The following is a 27,201-nucleotide window of genomic DNA, read 5'->3' on the forward strand; positions in this document are numbered from 1 at the left end:
GCAGCAACAACAGCAGCGCCAGCAGCAGTAGGCGTTACACTCAAGGATGCATCGGAGGAATCCCAGGCAGGAGAGGACTCGTCAGACTTGCCAGTGACATGGCCTGCAGGACTATTGGCTTTCCTGGGTAAGGAGGAAATTGACACTGAGGGAGTTGGTGGTGTGGTTTGCGCGAGCTTGGTTACAAGAGGAAGGGATTTACTGGTCAGTGGACTGCTTCCGCTGTCGCCCAAAGTTTTTGAACTTGTCACTGACTTATTATGAATGCGCTGCAGGTGACGTATAAGGGAGGATGTTCCGAGGTGGTTAACGTCCTTACCCCTACTTATTACAGCTTGACAAAGGCAACACACGGCTTGACACCTGTTGTCCGCATTACTTTTGAAATACTTCCACACTGAAGAGCTGATTTTTTTGGTATTTACACCAGGCATGTCAATGGCCATATTCCTCCCACGGACAACAGGTGTCTCCCCGGGTGCCTGACTTAAACAAACCACCTCACCAACAGAATCCTCCTTGTCAATTTCCTCCCCAGCCCAAGCAACACCCATATCCTCATCCTGGTGTACTTCAACACTGACATCTTCAATTTCACTATCAGGAACTGGACTGCGGGTGCTCCTTTCAACACTTGCAGGGGGCGTGCAAATGGTGGAAGGCGCAAGCTCTTCCCGTCCAGTGTTGGGAAGGTCAGGCATCGCAACCGACACAATTGGACTCTCCTTTGGGATTTGTGAATTCGAAGAACGCACAGTTCTTTGCTGTGCTTTTGCCGCAAGTCTTTTCTTTTTTCTAGCGAGAGGATGAGTGCTTCCATCCTCATGTGAAGCTGAACAACTAGCCATGAACATAGGCCAGGGCCTCAGCCGTTCCTTGCCACTCCGTGTCGTAAATGGCATATTGGCAAGTTTACACTTCTCCTCAGACGCTTTTAATTTTGATTTTTGTGTCATTTTTTTACTGATCTTTTGTGTTTTGGATTTTACATGCTCTCTACTATGACATTGGGCATCGGCCTTGGCAGACGACGTTGATGGCATTTCTTCGTCTCGGCCATGACTAGTGGCAGCAGCTTCAGCACGAGGTGGAAGTGGATCTTGATCCTTCCCTATTTTTTTAACCTCCACATTTTTGTTCTCCATATTTTGCGCACAACTAAAAGCCACCACAGGTATACAATGTAGATGGGTGGATAGGTAGGTACAGCCGTGGCCTACCGTACTGCTGCTTATATATATATAATATACTGTATAACGGACCTGGTGGACACTGTCAGCAGACTGCTAAACTAGTATGAAGAAAGAAAATACACCACAGGTATGCAATGTAGATGGATGGATAGTATAGTATTACTTATACTTATGGACGACGAGTGACGACACAGAGGTAGGTACAGCCGTGGCCTACCGTACTGCTGCTTATATAATATACTGTATAACGGACCTGGTGGATACTGTCAGCAGACTGCTAAACTAGTATGAAGAAAGAAAAAAAAAAACACCACAGGTATACAATGTAGATGGGTGGATAGTATACTATTATTACTTATACTTATGGACGACGAGTGACGACACAGAGGTAGGTACAGCCGTGGCCTACCGTACTGCTGCTTATATATATATAATATACTGTATAACGGACCTGGTGGACACTGTCAGCAGACTGCTAAACTAGTATGAAGAAAGAAAAAAAAAAACACCACAGGTATACAATGTAGATGGGTGGATAGTATAGTATTACTTATACTTATGGACGACGAGTGACGACACAGAGGTAGGTACAGCCGTGGCCTACCGTACTGCTGCTTATATAATATACTGTATAACGGACCTGGTGGACACTGTCAGCAGACTGCTAAACTAGTATGAAGAAAGAAAAAACACCACAGGTATACAATGTAGATGGATGGATAGTATAGTATTACTTATACTTATGGACGACGAGTGACGACACAGAGGTAGGTACGGCCGTGGCCTACCGTACTGCTGCTTATATAATATACTGTATAACGGACCTGGTGGACACTGTCAGCAGACTGCTAAACTAGTATGAAGAAAGAAAAAAAAACACCACAGGCATACAATGTAGATGGATGGATAGTATAGTATTATATTACTTATGGACGACGTGTGCACTGACGACACAGAGGTAGGTACAGCCGTGGCCTACCGTACTGCTGCTTATATAATATACTGTATAACGGACCTGGTGGACACTGTCAGCAGACTGCTAAACTAGTATGAAGAAAGAAAAAAAAAACACCACAGGTATACAATGTAGATGGGTGGATAGTATACTATTATTACTTATACTTATGGACGACGAGTGACGACACAGAGGTAGGTACAGCCGTGGCCTACCGTACTGCTGCTTATATATATAATATACTGTATAACGGACCTGGTGGACACTGTCAGCAGACTGCTAAACTAGTATGAAGAAAGAAAAAACACCACAGTATACAATGTAGATGGATGGAAAGTATAGTATTACTTATACTTATGGACGACGAGTGACGACACAGAGGTAGGTACAGCCGTGGCCTACCGTACTGCTGCTTATATAATATACTGTATAACGGACCTGGTGGACACTGTCAGCAGACTGCTAAACTAGTATGAAGAAAGAAAAAAAAAACACCACAGGTATACAATGTAGATGGGTGGATAGTATACTATTATTACTTATACTTATGGACGACGAGTGACGACACAGAGGTAGGTACAGCCGTGGCCTACCGTACTGCTGCTTATATAATATACTGTATAACGGACCTGGTGGACACTGTCAGCAGACTGCTAAACTAGTATGAAGAAAGAAAGAAAAAACAGCACAGGTATACAATGTAGATGGATGGATAGTATAGTATTATATTACTTATGGACGACGAGTGCACTGACGACAGAGGTAGGTACAGCCGTGGCCTACCGTACTGCTGCTTATATAATATACTGTATAACGGACCTGGTGGACACTGTCAGCAGACTGCTAAACTAGTATGAAGAAAGAAAAAAAATAACACCACAGGTATACAATGTAGATGGATGGATAGTATAGTATTATATTACTTATGGACGACGAGTGCACTGACGACACAGAGGTAGGTACAGCCGTGGCCTACCGTACTGCTGCTTATATAATATACTGTATAACGGACTTGGTGGACACTGTCAGCAGACTGCTAAACAAACTAGTATGAAGAAGAAAAAAAATACACAGGAGTGTTTTTCAGGCAGACAAACGTATACTGGACTGGTGGTCACTGTCAGCAAAACTGTGCACTGTACTCCTGCTATAACTGCTCCCCAGTCCCCACAATTAGGCAGTGTGAGCAGTGCACTCAGCACAGATATATCATGCAGCAGTGCAGCACACTGAGTGAGCACAGATATGGTGGAGCGTTTTTTTCAGGCAGAGAAACAAAGGATTAAACTCACTGGTGGTATAATCAAAACCCTGCACTGTACTCCCTAATAGCTGCTCCCCGTCCCCAATCCTCCCCACAATTATAACAATGTCACTCTTAGTCTTTTCTATTACGGAGAGGACGCCAGCCACGTCCTCTCCCTATCAATCTCAATGCACGTGTGAAAATGGCGGCGAGAGAGCATACAGAAATGGGTTCCGGTTGAGATAAGATAGAGAGGCATAGGGGGAGAGAAAGGGAATGTACAGAAACGCTGTGCGATCGGTAAAGGATAGGGAGAGGCAGGGTGGTAGGGAGAGGATAAAGAGAGGGAAGGTGTTAGACAGAAAATACCGTTGCAAGGGGCTACGATCCATTATCCCCTGCACGGGCTTCAGCTGTGCTATAATTGTTATTATATGGAGTATTACCTGTTTTTTTTTTATGGCAGTGGGTAAATATCGTAAGGGGGGAGGGCGTGCGATAGTCAAGGGGGCGTAGGCCTTTGTGAGGGCGTGCAGAGTGGCCGCAGGGCACAATGAATAACATAGTGTAGAGTGTAGTATATATTGCTAGTGTCTGCATTATGAAGTACCAGATGAGTAACAGCAATGCACTGTAGATAAGATACGAAGGTGCTGTGGCCACAGGTAGCAGAGCCGCTTATACACACAATGGCCACAGGTAGCAGAGCCGCTTATACACTCAATACCCACAGGTAGCAGAACCGCTTATACACACAATGGCCACAGGTAGCAGAGCCGCTTATACACACAGTGGCCACAGGTAGCAGAGCCGCTTATACACACAATACCCACAGGGGGCAGAGGCGCTTATACACACAGTGCCCACAGATAGCAGAGCCGCTTATACACACAATACTCACAGGTAGCAGAACCGCTTATACACACAATACCCACAGGTAGCAGAACCGCTTATACACACAATACCCACAGGGGGCAGAGGCGCTTATACACACAGTGCCCACAGATAGCAGAGCCGCTTATACACACAATACCCACAGGTAGCAGAACCGCTTATACACTGTTAGGGTCTCCTGCCCTGTGCTGCCACGTCGTCATGGCAACCGGGAGACAAGTGCTAGCGGAGTAACCTGAGCGCAGCTGATACTCCGGTTCGGGTCTTTTGCTGTGCAGTGGTTACAGGCATGGGATCCGGTGCTGGTTTTTGTGCTCACAGTCTGTGAGGTCTGAGGGGGGCGTGGACAGCACCTGCTTTATAAGGCCTCTTCTCAGGTTAAGCAGATGCTGCTGAATCTTTGTTGGTTAGTCAGTTCCTGAAAGTTAGCCAGTACTGTGTAGCTTTGTATTTTGTTGTTGCTTACTGCAAATAGGCCTGGGCATTTGGTACTACACTCTGCCAATCCAGACCTAGCAGTAAGACTGGAGTCAGTCGTTTAGCCTGCTGAGGTTCTTTTGCTATTCTGTGAACCCAGCAGGTTTGTGGCTGTACTTTCAGACCTGCCTGCATAATCCTCTCTCACTGTGCAGGGCATCCATGTGTCAGTTTAGTGGCAGTAAGCTGAACCTGGGCCCTGCAAGTGAGAATTAGGATTGTGGAGACTCTCCTTGTGTCTATTATTCCATCTCTGACCAAGGAGTTTACTGCCACACCCGTTGGTAACCCTTTAGGGTTTTGCTGTTGCCCTTAGCAACAGCATTTCGGGTTCTCTACGTATTAAAACACAACATCTTGCTTTTTCCATCTGAGCATTTCTAATACTAAGGAGACACCCAGTTTCTTAGCCTCTGGGCTTCTCTGTTCACTCTGTGTTGGTTTTGTTACCCTATCACCTTCTGTGTACGTTATGTCATATTTCCCAGTCAGTCTGTGAGTTCATTTGTTTTGCATCCCTCTCTGTTCAGACACCAGTACATTCCTGCAGGCACTGGTGTGTATAACAGTTCAAACACCAGTACATTCCTTCAGGCACTGGGTGTGCATAACATATTCAGCAGCCCAATACTCCTGTTGAAATTTTGTGGGAATATGGAGCATACCCCTCAAAATACGTTGCAACAGGTGGTCGATCAGGTGCAGGTCCTGACTCGTCAATTTAATGATTTGTCCATTAAAATGCACACCTCCCAGGCCGCTGGCGGAGCTCCCGCAGCAGCAGCACCTTCAGGGGTTAAGGAGCCGAAAGTAAATCTTCCGGATCGTTTTTCTGGAGATCGCTCGCAGTTCTTTTGTTTCAAGGAGAGCTGCAAGTTATATTTCCAGCTTAGGCCTCAGTCTTCTGGGTCAGAGATTCAGCGGGTGGGCATAGTGATTTCCTTGCTACAAGGAGACCCACAGGTCTGGGCATATGGGTTGCAGCCTGACTGTCCGTCGCTTAAAAGTGTTGATGTTTTTTTTACGGCACTGGGCATGTTGTATGATGACCCTGACAAGACGGCCTCAGCCGAGGCTCAGATTTCGATCCTTAAGCAAGGGCGAAGGCCAGTTGAGGTTTACTGTACGGAGTTTCGGAGGTTGGCCCATGATACCCAGTGGAACGACCCAGCCCTGAGACACCAGTACCGAAGAGGTCTTTCTAACCAGATAAAAGACCAACTGGTACAATATCCCTTGCCTGATAGCTTGGATCAGCTCATGCAGTTATCCATCCGGGTGGATAGACGGCTGAGAGAGCGTAGGCTTGAAAGGGAGACCGAGGTTTCCTTCTTTCCCAAGGGAACCTCAGACTCTGAGGAATTTTCCGAGGAGCCTATGCAGATTGGGGCTACCCGCCTCTCCTCGCGTGAGAAGACGCGGAGGAGACAGCAGGGGTTGTGTTTGTACTGTGGGAATAAGGGTCATGTGGTAGTATCACGCCCAGAAAAGCCGGAAAACTTCAGGGCCTGAGGGTGATGGGAAATATCCTGTCAGGCCAGAAGTCAGAATTTCCCAAGAAGACTTTTATCATTCCGGTGACCTTGAAGATCCTCGGTCAAACTGTCAAGACTGAGGCCTTTGTGGACAGTGGGGCCGACGGGGTTTTTATGGACCGCCAATTCGCCCTGAAACACTCTGTTTCCTTAGTACCCTTGGCGTCGGAAATTGAGATTTGTGGGTTAAACGGGGAACCATTATCCCAGGGTAAAATTACCTCTTGCACTAGCCAGATTTCTTTGTTTATTGGAGCCACACACTCTGAAAAATTGTCCTTTTATGTGACTGTCTGTACTTTTGCCCCATTGGTGTTGGGGTTACCCTGGTTAAGGGCCCACAATCCTCAATTTGACTGGGTCTCTGGGGAGATTCTTAGTTGGGGTACTGATTGTTTCAGGAGTTGCTTGAGCCTTCCAGTCAGGCTCTCGCAGCTAAGTTTGCCAGGATTGCCAGGGTGTTATGCAGATTTTGCGGACGTGTTCTCCAAAAAAGTTGCAGAGGTACTACCTCCCCATCGCCCCTATGACTGTGCCATTGATTTGTTGCAGAATGCTAAGCTTCCCAAGAGCAGGTTGTACTCCCTGTCATGTCCTGAGACTCAGGCTATGGCAGAGTACATTCAGGAGAACTTGGCTAAAGGATTTATCAGACCATCACAGTCTCCAGTTGGGTCGGGGTTCTTCTTCGTGGGTAAAAAGGACGGTTCATTGCGACCCTGCATCGACTTCAGGGAATTGAACCGTATCACGATTAAAAACTCATACCCACTGCCTCTCATTTCGGTCTTGTTTGACCAACTTCGTACTGCCACCATTTTTTCTAAGATTGACCTACGCGGTGCGTACAATCTAATCCGAATAAGAGAGGGGGATGAATGAAAGACTGCCTTTAATACCCACTCAGGGCATTATGAATATTTGGTGATGCCTTTTGGGCTCTGTAATGCCCCGGCAGTCTTCCAGGATTTCATGAACGATGTGCTCAGGGAATATTTGGATAGATTCTTAGTTGTATACTTAGATGACATCCTAATCTTCTCCCATTCCCTGGAGGAACATCGGAAGCATGTACGCTTAGTCCTCCAGAAACTCAGAGACCACCGGCTTGGGGCGAAGCTGGAGAAGTGCGAATTTGAAGTTCAGCAAATCGCATTTCTAGGATATATTATCTCCCCAGAAGGTTTCCAAATGGAGGGTTCCAAGGTACAGGCAGTCCTGGATTGGGTGCAGCCCACTAGTTTGAAGGCGCTTCAGCGTTTCCTGGGCTTTGCAAATTTTTATAGACGATTTATCGCTGGATTTTCGTCTATAGTGGCGCCCTTGGTGGCACTCACTAAGAAAGGGGCGGATGTTGCTCACTGGTCTCGTGAGGCCAAAGCGGCTTTTGCCCGTCTCAAAAGGGCATTTGTCTCGGCCAAGGTGCTGCGACACCCAGATCCAGAGCGTCCTTTTGTGGTGGAGGTGGATGCCTCTGAGATGGGTATTGGGGCAGTGCTCTCTCAGATGGGAGTGTCTGATAATCGCCTTCATCCCTGTGCTTACTTTTCCCGTAAATTTTCGCCTGCCGAGATGAATTATGACGTGGGTAACCGGGAATTGTTGGCTATTAAGGATGCACTCGAGGAGTGGAGACACTGGCTTGAGGGGGCTAAGTTTGTGGTCTCAATTCTCACCGACCATAAGAATTTGGCATATTTAGAGTCAGCGAAGCGTCTCAATGCTAGGCAGGCACGATGGGCTTTGTTTTTTGCTCGCTTTAATTTTTTGATAACATATCGCCCTGGGTCAAAAAACATCAAGGCTGATGCGCTCTCGCGGAGTTTTGCTCCAATCCAGGAGACCACCGAGGAGCCGTTGCCCATTGTGTCCCCATCATGTATTAAAGTGGGCATTACCCAGGACCTCTTGTCATTAGTCCTTAGAGCACAGGAGCAGGCTCCCCCAGACCTTCCGGTAGGTCTTTTGTTTGTGCCTCCTAGGTTAAGACAGTGAGTGTTCCTGGAATTCCATGCCAAGAAGTCGGCAGGTCACCCGGGTATTGCCAGAACTCGGGAGTTGCTATCTAGGGCGGTGTGGTGGCCCTCGGTGGCTAAGGATGTGGATCAGTGGGTTCGGGCATGTGACATCTGTGCCCGAAATAAGACTCCTAGAGGGGTTCCTGTTGGCCCATTACATCCACTCTCTATTCCATCTAAGCCATGGACCCACATTTCAATGGATTTTGTTGTGGACTTGCCCAAATCCTCTGGGATAACAGCCATCTGGGTTGTCGTTGACAGGTTTTCGAAGATGGCGCACTTCGTTCCACTGGTTGGGCTGCCATCGGCCAGACGCCTGTCTGAATTATTTATGCTGCATGTTGTGCGCCTCCACGGGTTGCCACTTGATGTGGTCTCTGACCGCGGATCCCAGTTTGTGGCCAAATTCTGGAGGGCATTTTGTTCCGATCTCCAGATTTCTGTCAGCTTGTCGTCAGGCTACTATCCGCAGTCTAATGGGCAGACTGAAAGGGTGAACCAGACCTTGGAGCAGTTCCTCAGGTGTTATGTCTCCAAGTGTCAGACTGACTGGGTTGCTCATCTGTCAATGGCGGAGTTTGCCTATAACAACGCGGCTCACTCTGCTACAGGGATCTCTCCCTTCCTTTGTGTGTATGGGCATCATCCTAAGGCCAATTCGTTTGACCCCCTGGACTCCACGCCTGGTGGTTCCTCTGTCGTTTCGGTCCTTAGAGGTATTTGGAGGAAAGTGAAGAAAGCCCTTGTGTCTGTGTCATTAGTGACCAAAAGGGTTTTTGATAAGCGGAAAAGACCCTGCAGCTTCAAATTAGGAGACTTCGTCTGGTTGTCTACCAAAAATTTGAAGTTGAAACAGCCATCTCATAAGTTAGGCCCCCGGTTCATCGGCCCTTATAAGATCACCAGGGTTATCAATCCGGTGGCATTTCAGTTAGATCTGCCCCGTTCTTTGGGTATCAATAAAACATTTCATTGTTCCCTTTTAAAACGGGCGATTAGTAATCCTTCTTCCAGAGGAAGACCTTCCCCTCTTCTGATACGTGGCCAGAGGGAGTTTGTTGTTGAAAGGATTCTTGACTCCAAGATGGTTCGGGGTCGGCTGTCATTTTTGGTGCACTGGAAGGGGTATGGCCCGGAGGAGCGGTCGTGGGTGCGCAGTTGTGATCTTCATGCCCCCAGACTGATACGCTCTTTCTTCTCGCAGTTCCCCGATAAAGCCGGTGGTAGGGGTTCTTTGACCCCTCGTCAGAGGGGGGGTACTGTTAGGGTCTCCTGCCCTGTGCTGCCACGTCGTCATGGCAACCGGGAGACAAGTGCTAGCAGAGTAACCTGAGCGCAGCTGATACTCCGGTTCGGGTCTTTTGCTGTGCAGTGGTTACAGGCATGGGATCCGGTGCTGGTTTTTGTGCTCACAGTCTGTGAGGTCTGAGGGGGGCGTGGACAGCACCTGCTTTATAAGGCCTCTTCTCAGGTTAAGCAGATGCTGCTGAATCTTTGTTGGTTAGTCAGTTCCTGAAAGTTAGCCAGTACTGTGTAGCTTTGTATTTTGTTGTTGCTTACTGCAAATAGGCCTGGGCATTTGGTACTACACTCTGCCAATCCAGACCTAGCAGTAAGACTGGAGTCAGTCGTTTAGCCTGCTGAGGTTCTTTTGCTATTCTGTGAACCCAGTAGGTTTGTGGCTGTACTTTCAGACCTGCCTGCATAATCCTCTCTCACTGTGCAGGGCGTCCATGTGTCAGTTTAGTGGCAGTAAGCTGGACCTGGGCCCTGCAAGTGATAATTAGGATTGTGGAGACTCTCCTTGTGCTATTATTCCATCTCTGACCAAGGAGTTTACTGCCACAGCCGTTGGTAACCCTTTAGGGTTTTGCTGTTGCCCTTAGCAACAGCATTTCGGGTTCTCTACGTATTAAAACACAACATCTTGCTTTTTCCATCTGAGCATTTCTAATACTAAGGAGACACCCAGTTTCTTAGCCTCTGGGCTTCTCTGTTCACTCTGTGTTGGTTTTGTTACCCTATCACCTTCTGTGTACGTTATGTCATATTTCCCAGTCAGTCTGTGAGTTCATTTGTTTTGCATCCCTCTCTGTTCAGACACCAGTACATTCCTGCAGGCACTGGTGTGTATAACAGTTCAAACACCAGTACATTCCTGCAGGCACTGGTGTGCATAACATACACACAATACCCACAGGGGGCAGAGGCGCTTATACACACAGTGCCCACAGGTAGCAGAGCCGCTTATACACACAATACCCACAGGGAGCAGAGGCGCTTATACACACAGTGCCCACAGGTAGCAGAGGGGCTTATACACACAGTGCCCACAGGTAGCAGAGGCGCTTATACACACAATACCCACAGGTAGCAGAGCCGCTTATACACACAATGGCCACAGACTCACAGACTAGCGGCTGCTGCAGAGTTCAGGGGAACTTTCTGCTCAGCGGTGAGGTCACTTTCGGTCAACCGCTGAGCAGAAAGTTCCCACCATTGGTTACAATGGAGCGCATAGGCGCTACATTGTAACACTGCCGTGTGCCGCCTGTCAGTCAGTACAGGAGCACACAGCCGATCAGGAGGGTGCTACAACGTGGCGCTCCCTGATTGGCTGAAGAAACCCACTTAGACAGAAGTCAGAGTGGGTTTCTGGCATTCGGGGAAAGGGGTCCCATGTGAAAACATGGGGCCCCTTTCAGTTCGTGGTCGGGACCGTTGCTGGTTTCTAAAATACGGGGAACCCCTACGCTTTTTGTCCCCCGTATTTTTGGAACCAGGACCAGGCGCAGAGCCCGATGCTGGTTGCTTAAATATGGGGGAACCCCTGTCACTTTTTTCCTCATATTTCTGCAACCAGGATCGGCTCAAAGAGCCCGAGGCTGGTTATGCTTAGGAGGAGGGACCCCACGCAATTTTTTTTTGGGGTTTACACTATTTTTATTTTTTTTTAAAATGCACAATGAACCCCAGCACGGATCTCACAGATCCGGCCGTGATTCATTGTGTTAAAGTCGGCAGTGTTTTGCTAATCACTCCCGTAAAACACTGCAAAAAATTACGAATGACATCGACATCGGAAAACACGAAAATGCAGAATACGACAGCTTAGTAAATTAGTCGTAATCAATTCAAAAAGTTGCAGTTTTACACTTTCGATGTCATTCGTGATTGAACTTTGACCTTTTTCTGAAAATTACGAATGTTAGTAAATATACCCCATAGATAGATAGATAGATAGATAGATAGATACATACATACATACATACATACATACATACATAGTTATGTGGCATTCGGCACTCCCAGCATATTCAATAAGGCTCAAACACAGTACAAATGAAATAAGCTCACCTTATTGCCCTCATGAAAACTCCTACACACATGGTTGCAGCCTGAGAAATCCTCTGGATACAATTGTGGGTCCTATGTGGGAGTTCCAGTGCTTATAGCAATTACTGACTCTGTTTCTGGATATACCAATTGATACACTATTGCACTTTTAAAAAATAGGTATTTTAACCGAGTGTACCAAACTAATCTATATGTTCAGGCGGACATAGTAAAGTCTGACCATGAAGTCAATTTTTAAATGAATATTACCTCTTTTTTATGCAATGAGTTTAATTATCTAAAGGTTGATAATAATATTCTGTATGCAGAATTATACAGTGTGTAGGCGCTCCAATACAAAAATATATTTCTGTTACCCCTGATGAAGTCAAACTGACGAAACGCGTTGGGTTTATCAGTCATTAGTCAGTATTCCAGTTAGGAAAATTACTCCCTTCGCCAAGCGCACACTTTGCTAAGGTGAGGGAGTGTCTACATCTACCTACTGGATTCTGCTGTCAGAGTTATCAAAATCCATGTATAACCTGTTGTAAAAAAAAATCTCATGTCAAAGACTTTTATGAATTCTTTTTGTATTAAATATTTTATTCTAATTGGCCTTGGGCCATTTGTTTGGGTGACTTTCTGGTGAGGGGTTATCCACTGCAGGAACCCAAGAAATCAAATTATCCATAGTATAAGATACACCTACTTGGAAGGACTTCCGCTATATCTATACATCAAACAGAGCGCAATCAGGATTTGTGTTTTCTATCTTATGTTTGTCTGAGATCCGGCAACGGAGGTCTCGCCTGTAGTGCTGCTGGTTCTGCGAGCGCAAGATAAGGATATTTTTGTAATATATATATATATATATATATATATACACATCATGAGGCTGGGCACTCTGTGGACTTAGCTGGATAAATAAATCACTTCAGACATCAGGAGAAATTGCAACGTTTCAGGCTTTTAATGCCCGTCATCAGGCAGCACTTACAAACGTTTGTACAGTAAGTGCTGCCTGATGACAGGCATTAAAACCCCGAAACATTGCATTTTCTCCTGATGTCTGAAGTGATTTTTTTATCCAGCTAAGTCCACAGAGTGCCCAGCCTCGCGCTAGCTATATATATATACCCATTACATTTGTGAGCACCGTGGCAGATGTACAAAGCATAAGAGTGCCGGCCAGTCGCTATATATACTGTATAAGTGTATATATATATATATATATATATATATATATATTATTGCACCACCTCCCTGTCCCTGCAGCCTAAGTGATCTGGGGGTGAGTTTCCCAGTCACTTCCCACCCAGCCCAACTGCCCTCTCTCTCACCTGCGTGGTCCTTGGCCCCCGGTCCGGGAGAGTAGAGATGCCGGTGATGCTGCTGGCTAGGAGGGCAGATGAAGGAGCGGTAAGAGCGCTGGCCGCCGCCACCACACTCTCTCCAGCTCAGGGGTTCCTGCTGCCTCCGGATCTGCCGCTGCTCTAGTGACAGGTAGCTTCAACCAGGGCCGGCCCGAGCTTATTTTTTTTGGTAAGCAAGAATACATTTTGGCGCCCCTTCATGGGATCAACATTTTAAAGGGATAGCGCATGCCGAGGGCACGTGCCACAAAAAGGGGTGTGGTCTCACAAGAAAGGGGCATGTTTCCCCAAGGGTACAGGGAGATAGTGGGTGGCAGGGAGATAGTGGGTGACTAAGTCAGGGGTGACATGGAGACAGGGAGATAGTGGGTGACTGGTGAGGATGGGGTGACAGGGAGTTAGTGGGTGACTAGTGAGGATGGGGTGACAGGGAGTTAGTGGGTGACTGGTGAGGATGGGGGGACAGGGAGATAGTTGGTGACTGAGTCAGGGGTGACAGAGATAGTGGATGACTGAGTTGGGGTGATGGAGATAGTAGGTGACTGGAGAGGATGGGGTGACAGCTAGATAGTGGGTGACTGAGGCAGGGGTGACGGAGATAGTGGGTGACTAAGTCAGGGGTGACAGGGAGTTAGTGGGTGACTGGTGAGGATGCGGTGACAGGCGGATAGTGGGTGACTGAGGCAGGGGTGACAGGGAGATAGTGGGTGACTGAGTTGGGGTGACAGGTAGATAGTAGGTGACTGGTGAGGATGGGGTGACAGGGAGATAGTGGGTGACTGAAGCAGGGGTGACAGGGAGTTAGTGGGTGACTGGTGAGGATGGGGTGACAGGGAGATAGTTGGTGACTGAGTCAGGGGTGACAGAGAGAGAGTGGGTGACTGAGTTGGGGTGACAGGGAGATAGTAGGTGACTGGTGAGGATGGGTGACAGGCAGATAGTGGGTGACTGAGTCAGGGTGATAGGGAGATAGTTGCTGACTGAGGCAGGGGTGACAGGGAGTTAGTGGGTGACTGGTGAGGATGGGGTGACAGAGGGATAGTTGGTGACTGAGTCAGGGGTGACAGGGAGCTAGTGACAGGAGAGAGCTGCCTTCTGTGCCTGCTTCTGTCTGTCCGCATCTATCTGCGCCCTGTTCTATGCTTTTATCTGTGCCTCTATCTGTAACCCCCTACTGTGTCTCCGTGCCTCTATCTGTAACCCCCTACTGTCTCTCTGTGCCTCTATCTGTAACCCCCTACTGTCTCTCTGTGCCTCTATCTGTAACCCCCTACTGTCTCTCTGTGCCTCTATCCGTAACCCCCTACTGTCTCTCTGTGCCTCTATCTATAACCCCCTACTGTCTCTCTGTGCCTCTATCTGTAACCCCCTACTGTCTCTCTGTGCCTCTATCTGTAACCCCCTACTGTCTCTCTGGGCCTCTATCTGTAACCCCCTACTGCCTCTCTGTGCCTCTATCTGTAACCCCCTACTGTCTCTCTGGGCCTCTATCTGTAACCCCCTACTGTCTCTCTGTGCCTCTATCTGTAACCCCCTACTGCCTCTCTGTGCCTCTATCTGTATCCCCCTACTGTCTCTCTGTGCCTCTATCTGTAACCCCCTACTGTCTCTCTGTGCCTCTATCTGTAACCCCCTACTGTCTCTCTGTGCCTCTATCTGTAACCCCCTACTGTCTCTCTGTGCCTTTATCTGTAACCCCCTACTGTCTCTCTGTGCCTCTATCTGTAACCCCCTACTGTCTTTATGTGCCTCTATCTGTAACCCCCTACTGTCTCTCTGTGCCTCTATCTGTAACCCCCTACTGCCTCTCTGTGCCTCTATCTGTAACCCCCTACTGTCTCTCTGTGCCTTTATCTGTAACCCCCTACTGTCTCTCTGCCTCTATCTGTAACCCCCTACTGTCTGTCTGTGCCTCTATCTGTAACCCCCTACTGTCTTTCTGTGCCTCTATCTGTAACCCCCTACTGTCTCTCTGTGCCTCTATCTGTAACCCCCTACTGTCTCCCTGTGCCTCTATCTGTAACCCCCTACTGCCTCTCTGTGCCTCTATCTGTAACCCCCTACTGTCTCTCTGTGCCTCTATCTGTAACCCCCTACTGCCTCTCTGTGCCTCTATCTGTAATCCCCTACTGTCTCTCCGTGCCTCTGTCTGTAACCCCCTACTGCCTCTCTGTGCCTCTTTCTGTAACCCCCTACTGTCTCTCTGTGCCTCTGTCTGTAACCCCCTACTGTCTCTCTGTGCCTCTATCTGTAACCCCCTACTGCCTCTCTGTGCCTCTATCTATAACCCATACTGCCTCTCTGTGCCTCTATCTGTAACCCCCTACTGTCTCTCTGTGCCTCTATCTGTAACCCCCCTACTGTCTCTCTGTGCCTCTATCTGTAACCCCCTACTGTCTCTCTATGCCTCTATCTGTATCCGCCTACTGCCTCTCTGTGCCTCTATCTGTAACCCCTACTGTCTCTCTGTGCCTCTATCTGTAACCCCCTACTGTCTCTCCGTGCCTCTATCTGTAACCCCCTAATGTCTCTCTATGCCTCTATCTGTATCCGCCTACTGCCTCTTTGTGCCTCTATCTGTAACCCCTACTGTCTCTCTGTGCCTCTATCTGTAACCCCCTACTGTCTCTCCGTGCTTCTATCTGTAACCCCCTACTGTCTCTATGTACCTCTATCTGTAACCCCCTACTGTCTCTCCGTGCCTCTATCTGTAACCCCCTACTGTCTCTCTGTGCCTCTATCTGTAACCCCCTACTGTCTCTCTGTGCCTCTGTCTGTAACCCCCTACTGCCTCTCTGTGCCTCTTTCTGTAACCCCCTACTGTCTCTCTGTGCCTCTGTCTGTAACCCCCTACTGTCTCTCTGTGCCTCTATCTGTAACCCCCTACTGCCTCTCTGTGCCTCTATCTGTAACCCATACTGCCTCTCTGTGCCTCTATCTGTAACCCCCTACTGTCTCTCTGTGCCTCTATCTGTAACCCCCCTACTGTCTCTCTGTGCCTCTATCTGTAACCCCCTACTGTCTCTCTATGCCTCTATCTGTATCCGCCTACTGCCTCTCTGTGCCTCTATCTGTAACCCCTACTGTCTCTCTGTGCCTCTATCTGTAACCCCCTACTGTCTCTCCGTGCCTCTATCTGTAACCCCCTACTGTCTCTCTGTACCTCTATCTGTAACCCCCTACTGTCTCTCTGTGCCTCTATCTGTAACCCCCTACTGTCTCTCTGTGCCTCTATCTGTAACCCCCTACTGTCTCTCTGTGCCTCTATCTGTAACCCCCTACTGTCTCTCTGTGCCTCTATCTGTAACCCCCTACTGTCTCTCTGTGCCTCTATCTGTAACCCCCTACTGTCTATCTGTGCCTCTATCTGTATCCCCCTACTGTCTCTCTGTGCCTCTATCTGTAACCCCCTACTGCCTCTCTGTGCCTCTATCTGTAACCCCCTACTGTCTCTCTGTGCCTCTGTCTGTAACCCCCTACTGTCTCTCCGTGCCTCTATCTGTAACCCCCTACTGTCTCTCCGTGCCTCTATCTGTAACCCCTACTGTCTCTCCGTGCCTCTGTCTGTAACCACCTACTGTCTCTCCGTGCCTCTATCTGTAACCCCCTACTGTCTCTCCGTGCCTCTATCTGTAACCCCCTACTGTCTCTCTGTGCCTCTATCTGTAACCCCCTACTGTCTCTTTGTGCCTCTATCTGTAACCCCCTACTGTCTCTCTGTGCCTCTATCTGTAACCCCCTACTGTCTCTCTGTGCCTCTATCTGTAACCCCCTAATGCCTCTCTGTGCCTCTATCTGTAACCCCCTACTGTCTCTCTGTGCCTCTATCTGTAACCCCCTACTGTCTCTCTGTGCCTCTATCTGTAACCCCTTACTGTCAGTCTGTGCCTCTATCTGTAACCCCCTACTGTCTCTCTGTGCCTCTATCTGTAACCCCCTACTGTCTCTCAGTGCCTCTATCTGTAACCCCCTACTGTCTCTCTGTGCCTCTATCTGTAACCCCCTACTGTCTCTCTGTGCCTCTATCTGTAACCCCCTACTGTCTCTCTGTGCCTCTATCTGTAACCCCCTACTGCCTCTCTGTGCCTCTATCTGTAACCCCCTACTGTCTCTCTGTGCCTCTATCTGTAACCCCCTACTGTCTCTCTGTGCCTCTATCTGTAACCCCCTACTGTCTCTCTGTGCCTCTATCTGTAACCCCCTACTGTCTCTCTGTGCCTCTATCTGTAACCCCCTACTGCCTCTCTGTGCCTCTATCTGTAACCCCCTACTGTCTCTCCGTGCCTCTGTCTGTAACCCCCTACTGCCTCTCCGTGCCTCTATCTGTAACCCCCTACTGTCTCTCTGTGCCTCTATCTGTAACCCCCTACTGTCTCTCTGTGCCTCTATCTGTAACCCCCTACTGTCTCTTTGTGCCTCTATCTGTAACCCCCTACTGTCTCTCTGTGCCTCTATCTGTAACCCCCTACTGTCTCTCTGTGCCTCTGTCTGTAACCCCCTGTCTCTCTGTGCCTCTATCTATAACCCCCTACTGCCTCTCTGTGCCTCTATCTGTAACCCCTACTGCCTCTCTGTGCCTCTATCTGTAACCCCCTACTGTCTCTCTGTGCCTCTATCTGTTACCCCCTACTTCCTCTCTGTGCCTCTATCTGTAACCCCCTACTGTCTCTCTGTGCCTCTATCTGTAACCCCCCTACTGTCTCTCTGTGCCTCTATCTGTAACCCCCCTAGGCGTTGAAACGTCGGCTCTATTGCACAATACTTTTTTGATTGTAATGTACTGAACTGCTATGGATTTATAAAAAGTTGATTGTTTTTCAAAAATCCGTGACGTGCCGCCTGGTTCCTAAACCTCGGAGGTGACTGGCCAGTCCATACCAGGGAACCATATTGTTTGTATATTCTGGTTTATGGAGGGCACCCCGGTGGCTGTATTTACAGAGAGTGCCTGCTACTCCCGTCTATATATATATATATATATATAAATCTCAGTGCCTACCCAGCCAGTGACCTCACCGCACGCTACTGCACAGGTCTTGTGTCCCATCTCCCCCTCTCCACCTCCTTCATGTCCCCACCTTCCCCCTCATGTTCCATGATCCTTTGTCAATCCCCAAAGTCCTGTGTTACCCCCCTCATGTCCCCAGGTCCTGTGTCCCACCTCCCCCATGCCCCCAGGTCTTGTGCCCACACCCCCATTTCCCATGTCACCCGCTCCCCCCTCATATGCCCACTACCTCTGTCATCCCCCTAAGTCCAATGTCACCCCCCCCCAACAACCCCCCCCCCCCACACCAACACCACCTCATGTCTCCAGGTCCTGTGTCTCTCCTCCACTCTCCCCCTCATATCTTGTGTGGAAGCAGGCGCCTTACTGATGGAGCTATTTGCTCCTGTACAGGAAGCATGATAATTCTAACTATATGAAGTCACTTGTAGTTGTCAGAGAAGAAACTTCATATAGTTAGAATTCTCATGCTTCCTATACAGGAGCAAATAGCTCCATTAACACAAAGAACGGGAGAAGAGGTTCCCCCCTAGAGAACAGAAGCCCGGCGGCAGCCGACTCCGTTGCCTCCCACAGTTATGCCTCTGACTGGAGGTCCCTAAACTGCAACATTTGGGAAGCAGGGAACGGATTATTGTGTGCAGACCTTAAAATCGTACATGAAAAGGGGACGTGGTCACACATCACGCCCCAATTTTATGTTACGCAGGGTGTGTACATCCCTTCTGCTGGTGGGCTTGTCCTTGCCTCATGCAAATAGTGGAGGAGAGCGTTCCCTACCTAACTTTCCACCCCGTGGGACACTGTAACCCATACATATACACATACGTAAAGCCACACACACTCATACATACTGTTACACACATAGGGGTAAATTTGCTAAAGTGGGAGGTTTTTTTTTTTTTAGAACTGGTGATGTTGCCCATAGCAACCAATTAGATTCTATCTATTATCTTCTAGAAGCAGCTAGATAAATGTTAAGTAGAATATGATTGGTTGCTGTGCGGCAACAACACATGTTCTAAAAAACTCCCACCTTAGTAAATTTGCCCCATAGTGTCACATACATAGGCATACACGTACATATATAGAGTCACATACAGTACCGTGCAAAAGTTTTAGGCAGGTGGGAGAAAAATGCTTTCAAAAATAGAAGTGTTAATAGTTTATTTTTATCAATTAACAAAATACAAAGTGAATAAACAGAAGAGAAATCTAAATCAAATCATTACTTGGTGTGACCAACCTTTACCTTCAAAACAGCATCAATTCTTCTAGGTACACTTGCACACAGTTTTTGAAGGAACTCAGCAGGGAGGTTGTTCCAAACATCTTGGAGAACTAACAACAGATATTCGGTGGATGTAGGGATGCTCAGATGCTGAAAAAATCACTGAACTGTGTCTCACAGTAAGAAACGTACAGATATGTTCTCTCATTAAACAGTTGTTCTGACGTCAAAGGCTTGATAACATAAACCAAAAAGTTTTAAATCAGATCTTCTCTAATCTCCATAGGGTCAGACGCGGTGCAGTGCTACAGCCAGGTTAACAGCGTGAGTGGAGAGTGTGAGAGGTACCTTGGAGAAGGAGTGTCAGATGAAGATTGTTGCTTGAATATCAACTATGGTTACAAGAAGGATGGAAACTCTGCCTGCCAAGCCTGCCGGTGAGAGACATGTGCCCAGAGCACTGACATGCACTAGATGGGAATTGTGCTCTGTATAGACCTGATTCAGGTCCTGACGTATGTGCGGCATATGTCTTTCTATCACCCCCTCTCACCGGGTCTCTCTATCACCCCCTCTCCATGAGGTCTCTCTATCACCCCCTCTCCCCGGGTCATTTCTATTACTCCCTCTCCCCGAGGTCTCTCTATCACCCCCTCTCCCCGAGTCTCTCTATCACCCCCTGCCCCTGAGTCTTTCTATCACCCCCTCTCCCCGAGGTCTTTCTATCACCCCCTCTCCCTGAGTCTCTCTATCACCCCCTCTCCCCGAGGTCTCTCTATCACCCCCTCTCCCCGAGGTCTCCCTATCAGCCCCTCTCCCCGAGTCTCTCTATCACCCCCTCTCCCCAAGGTCTCTCTATCACCCCCTCTCCCTGTGGTCTCTCTATCACCCCCTTTCCCCAAGTCTCTCTATCACCCCCCTCTCCCCGGAGCCCTCTATCACCCCTTTTCCCCCGAGTCTCTCTATCACCCCCCTCTCCCCGAGGTTTTTCTATCACCCTCTCTTCCCGGGTCTCTCTATCACCCCCTCTCCCCGAGGTTTTTCTATCACCCTCTCTTCCCGGGTCTCTCTATCACCCTCTCTCCCCGAGGTCTCTCTATCACCCCCTCTCCGGAGTTCTCTCTATCACCCCCTCTCCCCGGGTTTCTCTATCACCCCCCTCTCCCCAGGTCTCTCTATCACCCCCTCTCCCCGGGTCTCTCTATCACCCCGTCTTCCCAGGTCTCTCTGTCACCCCCTCTCCTTGAAGTCTCTCTATCACCCCCTCTCCTCGGGTCTCTCTATTACCACCTCTCCCCAGGTCTCTTGATCACCCCCTCTCCCCGGGTCTTTCTATCATCCCCTCTTCCCGGGTCTCTCTATCACCCCCTCTCCCCGGATCTCTCTATCACCCACTCTCCCCAGGTCTCTCTATCACACCCTCTCCCCGGGTCTCTCTATCACCCGCTCTCCATGGTTCTCTCTATCACCCCTTCTCCCTGGGTCTCTCTATCACCCCCTCTCCCCGGGTCTCTCTATCACCCCCTCTTCCCGGGTCTCTCTATCACCCCCTCTCCCCGGTTCTCTCTATCACCCCTTTTCCCTGGGTCTCTCTATCACCCCCCCTCCCTGGGTCTCTCTATCATCCCTTCTCCCTGGGACTCTCTATCTGTGGTTATAAGCTGAATCTCCTAGAATAATATCCCTCGCCTTCCACAGTGAGGCGGAATGGTCACAGTGGAGTGAATGGAGTCCGTGCACAGTCTCATGCCTGGAAGGAATTCAGAGTCGGACTCGGGTGTGTATAGGGAAGGGGGACTGTCCTGGACATAAGGAGGAAGTTCAGATCTGCTCCCTACAAGACTGCTGTCCTGGTAGGTACTGTAGAAACACTTGCAGCAGGCTTACTCAGCCATTGCCGATAAGGCATGCTGAAATTTGTAGCTCCACAACAGCCGCTAAGCCAAAGGCTGTCTACATCTAAGGGCCGGATGTAATGACGCCCGTGTTCTGCGACCGTGCGGGAAGCCGGCCGAACTCTGACTTTTTTTAAAGCGGCAATCACAAGGCATTTTGCCTTGTAAGTGATTGCCCCTTTAAAAACGCATCCGAGTTCGGCCGGCATCCCGCATGATCTCCGGGCTCGAGCGTCATTACATCCGGCCCTAGGTGTGAAGAGATTGTGGTCAAGAAAGCTACGTACTATTGGATACCCGTCTCCCAGTCACTGACCAGGAACCCCCAGCCCAACTAAGATTTACTCAGATGGACAATGACTGCGGCCCTCGCGTCCGTTGGTAGTAGCAGTGATCCGATGCTGTGTCTTCAGATGCAGCAAAGAGATCTGCGATGACAGCTGGGGGCGTCTTCTTTCTTCGGTCACCTGCTGTGACATTAGCATATTCGCTGTACGGTATTGCGCAGCTGCTTCATGCCCCACATGTTATAGCAAGTGCGATTTTCTCGGCTGATGTTAGCAAGTGAAGATGCCGCCCAGGAATGATAAGAGATGCCCACCGGAGCCATCACAAACTTAATCGCAATTACGTACACATTGGCAGCCTGTATGCAAAAATGCGGCACATCGGGTCTAAGGGTTGGCCTAGGGCTATGTAGACTGGATACAGCAGTAGCAACACAGCTGCCATGTTTTTGTACATACGAACCCCCAGCTAAGGGCAGCTTAATGCCCCAAAATGGTTTGAACGATGGTGGATCTAAAGACTCACCTAGTGGTATTTCAGCATCTACGGACGATGACACTATCCCTGCACCGTCGGGCACACGGATGTACACAAAGTAAGAACTTTGTAGCGCTATTACCATAAAATTGCAGGAGGGCGACCAGCAATAGTTGAAGCCGCGTCTCACAATCAGGCCTTATGTCCATTATGAAAGATCACTTATTTTGCCAAATGTTGGGAGGAAAATGAATCAGTGGTTATAGATTATCAGTGGTGACCTTCGCTCTTCTCCATCTCCTCTATCAGCGATGGGTGGCTGGTCTCCGTGGAGTCCATGGTCCCAATGTTCCGTCACATGTGCATTGGGTGTAATGAAGAGGACGAGAGAATGCAATAACCCAGCTCCTGAATGTGGTGGATTGTGTGTTGGAAACAGTGAGGAGACTACCGTCTGCGATACCAACCAAGTGTGTCCCAGTAAGTGCCAAGGACTTCCGATGGGGTACTATAGGGGAGATCCAAAAAAAACCCCAACAACAATACAATGCAATATAATTATATTAATTGTTACATTATTTTGGGGGAGATGTATCAAGCCTTGGAGAAAGGTTACGTAGCACAAAGCAACCAATCAGATTCTTCCTGTCATTTATCTAGCGCAATCTTTGAAATTACACTTAGAAGCCGGTTGCTTTGAGCAACTACTCTACACTTCATCTCCGCCATTGTGTTTCTAATCGTGTTGTTCCAATCCCAGCTCACGGCGTATGGGGCAACTGGGGTCCCTGGGGTGACTGCTCATCCACTTGCACGGCAGAAGATTCCAAAGTTTTACCAACTCAGAGCCGTCATCGACTGTGCAACAGCCCAAGTCCTTCAGTAAGTCCTCCAGGACGGTCCTGTGAGGGAAACGAGAAAGAAACCAGAGATTGTGGCGGCATTCCATTTTGTCCAGGTAAGGCCAAGTCGCCCAGAATTGCCAAATTCCTTTTCGAAAGCCGGACGTGTGGGAGGCTGGCCGAATTCGTGCGTTTTCTTAAAGGGATAATTATTTACAAGGCAAAACCGTGCCTTGTAAATGACTGCCCGTTTAAAAAAACATCCGAGTTCGGTCGGAACCCCGCACATTCGGTGAACTTGGACTGCTTTATATCCGGCCTACAGAATTTGATGGTCCATCTAGTCTGCCAAAAAGATGACTCCTTTGTAATATGGTTTTCTACTACAACTGCAAAGTACTTGGAGAAGAGTGCTATATAAATAAAAATTATTGTTATTATTATTATTATTATTATTATATGAAATATGTAAAGGCAACATGTGGCAGTCCAGCTGTTTTGGGACTAGAAGTCCCAGCATGCCCCACCAGCCAGGGACTAGTAAGGCAAGTTGGAAATTGTAGGAGCTACAGACCCTTAACACTTTGGATAATATTTCCTCAGTTGATGGAGGATGGGGGCCGTGGGTGAAAGCCTCGGAGTGTTCGGTCACCTGCGGACTTGGAAACAATAGAGAAGAGAGGTCTTGCAATAACCCGGCCCCCCGTCATGGAGGAAACCGCTGTCCCGGATCTACCACGAGAGATGTTATCTGCAACACAAAGCAGCCATGTCCCAGTAAGTGCCTCTAATGACAAGGGAAACGTAGACGTATAAATTACACAATACTTGCCTCTTCTTTCTGAGCCATCAGGAAATGTAAGAGTTAAATCTCTCCAACCTCAAATCATTCCTGGAGAACCAGCTGGGGAGGTGAGTAGAGTAAGCAAAACTGCTCCGTTCAGTGGGCGTGGTATGGGAGTATCGGGGGCGTGTCAATGTTCTCAGGTGCATAGCCGTCGGCATAGGAGTCCATAGTCGGAAGCAGAACCTGCACTTGCCATAAGGTTGATGCAAGTTTTGATGGTGCAACTGATGGTGGTGCATAAGGACTCTCCAATCGGTGTTCTAGCGCGCACATCTCTAAAAGTGGGCGTCTCAGACCTTGCACCTTTAGCCGCACATATGTACACAAGGTAAGGGGATTCTACCGGGTGACCGCCAGTAGACACTGCTACCTTTGCTTTTGCGCACAACCAGGCCCAATGTGAGCAAAAAGGGGAGGGGTCAGAAGGGAGACTGTGAGTGTACAGGGTTGGCGGATCACTCAGAAACGGTAACAGATGAATACAGAACAATGTTGTATTCTGTAGAACAGGGTTATACACAAAACGGCACACTTGGCAATAATAAAATCCAACAAATGAAGCAATGAGTCCCACAGCTAGGGCCGGACTGCCGCCAAGCCAACGGATTTATTAGCAGGATTGTGGATGAAGTCCTTCAGCAGAGACAAGGTCCAGGATAACTGTTCAAAGTCCAATGAATTCCAATGCGATGAGTCCCACAATGAATTCTTGGCAGAGCATCACCTCTTAGCCAAGGCCAGTGACTAACGTCCCAATACAAGCAGGTAGCCCCTTCTTATCTGCTCGGAGTATCCTTACACCTAAGGGAGGTGTTCAGCTTCCCTCTATCTCAAATCCTTCCAGATGTCCCGGAATACAATACACAATGGGGTCCGTCACCTCCCAGCCCCGGCAGGTGATGTGTGCTGGATGTCCCCGGGCTCCTCCTCCTCCAGAAGCCAAAATGGCTGTGCTGCGGGGGAGAAGGATCTGGAGGAGCGCTGCCTGAACACAGGTGAGGGGGGATCGGCTGGTGCGGCGCTGGGCGGCAGGTGCGGTGCTTGGTGGCGGGATACGGCGCTCAGTGGTGGGATGCGGCGGCGGGTGCGAAAAAAGCCCATAGGCTTCTATAGGGTATCTCTATAAAAAGATGGCTATACCCTCAGTGGCCAAAACCCGGCGGCCGTGTCTTAGCAGATATGAAAATGCGGTAAAATGCGTTTTCCCTTTAGTACATCCCGCCAGTTGTGTTCTTAAATGCAAATGTAAAGCACTCGAGTCCTACTGGGGATGGGGATGGTGTCGGAATCCCGACGCTTGGGATGTTGGCAGTCAGAAGGCCAACGGTGGCGTTCCAATGCTCAGGATCCCGACACCTTTTAGGTATGTATGCTAATCCTCCCCCCTCCCCCCCCCCCTCTCGTAGCCTAACTCTAACCCTCCCTCTGTTGCCATCCCTGAGTGCCTAACCATAACCCTCACCCCGCTACCTAACCCTAACCTTCCTATTGTGAGAAAAGTGTTTTATAAATAACAATTACTATTATTATTATTATTATTATTATTATTATTATTAATAATAATTATAATGATGATTTAGAAATAATTCCAGTCATAAGGAATAGCCTGGATAATTCTACAGCGAATCCATCACAAAATGGCCACCATCGCTGGTAGTGTTCTATGTGCTCTTGCTTTATGTGTTACACCTATTGCTGTTTGCTGTCCTGTTGCCATAACTGAAGTTTGCATCTTGCAGTTGACGGACGCTGGGGACCTTGGACGGACTGGAAGCGGTGTGCTGATATTGATACAACAGTAAATATCAACTGCGAAACGAAAGTAGGACGACAGAGCAGGAATCACACTTGTATTGAGCCACAGCATAACGGAGCTGACTGCAAAGGCAGTTACCGGGAAAGCCGCCGATGCTATGACGTGGAAGGATGTTACAGTAAGTGTGGTTCCATGTGTGAAGAGACGTAGGATCACCTCACAGGGAATGCTCAGCTGCACCGGGGAGATGACAAGAGAACATCCACTTCTATAAGACAAAGCATGGTTTAAGGCAGGGGTGGGGAACCTTTGGCCCTCCAGCTGTTGTTGAACTACACATACCAGCATGCCTTGCTACAGTTTTTTGATATTTAGCCATGCTAAAACTGTTGCAGGGCATGCTAGGATGTGTAGTTCAACAACAGCTGGAGAGCCGAAGATTTTCCCCATCCCTGGTTTAAGGGTTCTCCGGTGTAGGTAGCGTGCGACAGGGGAATCCTGCACTCCCCATGGGGTGCAATTTTGGAGAAATGTATTAACTGAATTTATAAATGGCTGTAAAAGCCTGAAAAACGCGCCCTGTGGTTCTCCCTATGATCTTTCTTCCTCTCTTCAGTCTATAGATAGATAGACAAGGCTGACAATGAATCTGTTACATAACACTAAGGGGCATATTTCTAAAAAACATATTTGTGTGAAATCCCCAGAAAACAGGGACCACCGGCCAATGATAAGCATCAAGTGAGTGTATATACGGGGAACCGCACAAATCTGCTGTGATCCCGTCTTCGACCGCCCTCAAAAAGTTTTCTATAAGAGCTGATAAAATGCCAAATTTATCATACTCAGGAATGCTTCGCTTGAATCCCAAAGCGAACGCCATCTGCAGATGGCATTAGCAATTCTATCCTATGGGCTACATACTGCGAAAATTCCTGGAGAAGGATCCTTAGGGTCCCTCCCCCGGCACTCTCCCAGCAGAACACACATGCATAGGAGCGCCACCAGGCCCTGAACCCAGACGTAAAGTAATCGCAGTGATGGGCTCCTGTCAGAGCCCCCTGTCCCTGCATGCATTTGTGTTACATTCTGGGCATCCTTAATTTCCTAAACCAATTCCAGATAATGAATACATATATATTCCTAATGATCCTTTCTCTGCAGCACAATGAAATACTGAGACTGTCTATCTATCAAAGCCCCAAAAATCAGGCAAGATTTAGGACAGTCGCCTATTTATCAAATCCCCTCCTGTAGGTGAAGGCTATCACCGGCTATCACAAGCGTCATCCTTAGCCAGGGGCACTCTGTGATGTCAGGCAAAGCAAGGGTCAGCGAGGGAAAGTTCACTCCATCAATAAAAACTGTATACACAACATAGGCAAACGCAGGGGGGGTTCCGGCTGCACTTGGCAAGGTGGCTCACATTATGGCAACAATAGCAATGCTATATAATATGATTACTAGAGCTAGCGCCACATCACCTGTTTACCACCGCACATGCTCAGTGGTAGTAGCTTCTTCTACCAAGTTTGCTGTTTGTGTGGATCTGAGTCCACCATCAGTGCTCTGGACCAGAGAGTAGCTACCAGGAAGAAGAGCCAGGAGCCTTACCATGAGGTGGGAGAATGTGTGCTTAGAAAGTGCAGTACTAGTTCTATTATGTTTGTGTATTCATTAATTAATTTATTATATGTTAAACCTTTTCCTGACCACTTTGTTTGATACAGTCTATACTAGAGACCATCTATAGTGATAAATAATAATGTATTCCATATAGTATCCAGTGTATAAAAAGACCACTGTTTACATTAATGTCCAGGG

At 48.4% G+C, this 27,201-nt stretch overlaps 1 protein-coding gene across 2 annotated transcripts in view; it reads left to right on the forward strand.

Moving 5' to 3' along the window:
- Positions 1–27,201, forward strand: part of LOC134948252 (properdin-like) — a 61,363-nt gene that overhangs the window by 13,484 nt on the left and 20,678 nt on the right. For both annotated transcript variants that reach the window (XM_063936122.1, XM_063936121.1), the window contains exons 2-7: positions 19,559–19,709; positions 20,971–21,125; positions 22,242–22,412; positions 22,693–22,890; positions 23,378–23,551; positions 25,361–25,555. In XM_063936122.1, coding sequence (XP_063792192.1) covers positions 19,559–19,709; positions 20,971–21,125; positions 22,242–22,412; positions 22,693–22,890; positions 23,378–23,551; positions 25,361–25,555 — 1,044 coding nt within the window. The remainder of the gene's footprint in view (positions 1–19,558; positions 19,710–20,970; positions 21,126–22,241; positions 22,413–22,692; positions 22,891–23,377; positions 23,552–25,360; positions 25,556–27,201) is intronic.

Source organism: Pseudophryne corroboree, chromosome 8, assembly GCF_028390025.1.
Source record: "Pseudophryne corroboree isolate aPseCor3 chromosome 8, aPseCor3.hap2, whole genome shotgun sequence".
Classification (NCBI taxonomy): domain Eukaryota; kingdom Metazoa; phylum Chordata; class Amphibia; order Anura; family Myobatrachidae; genus Pseudophryne; species Pseudophryne corroboree.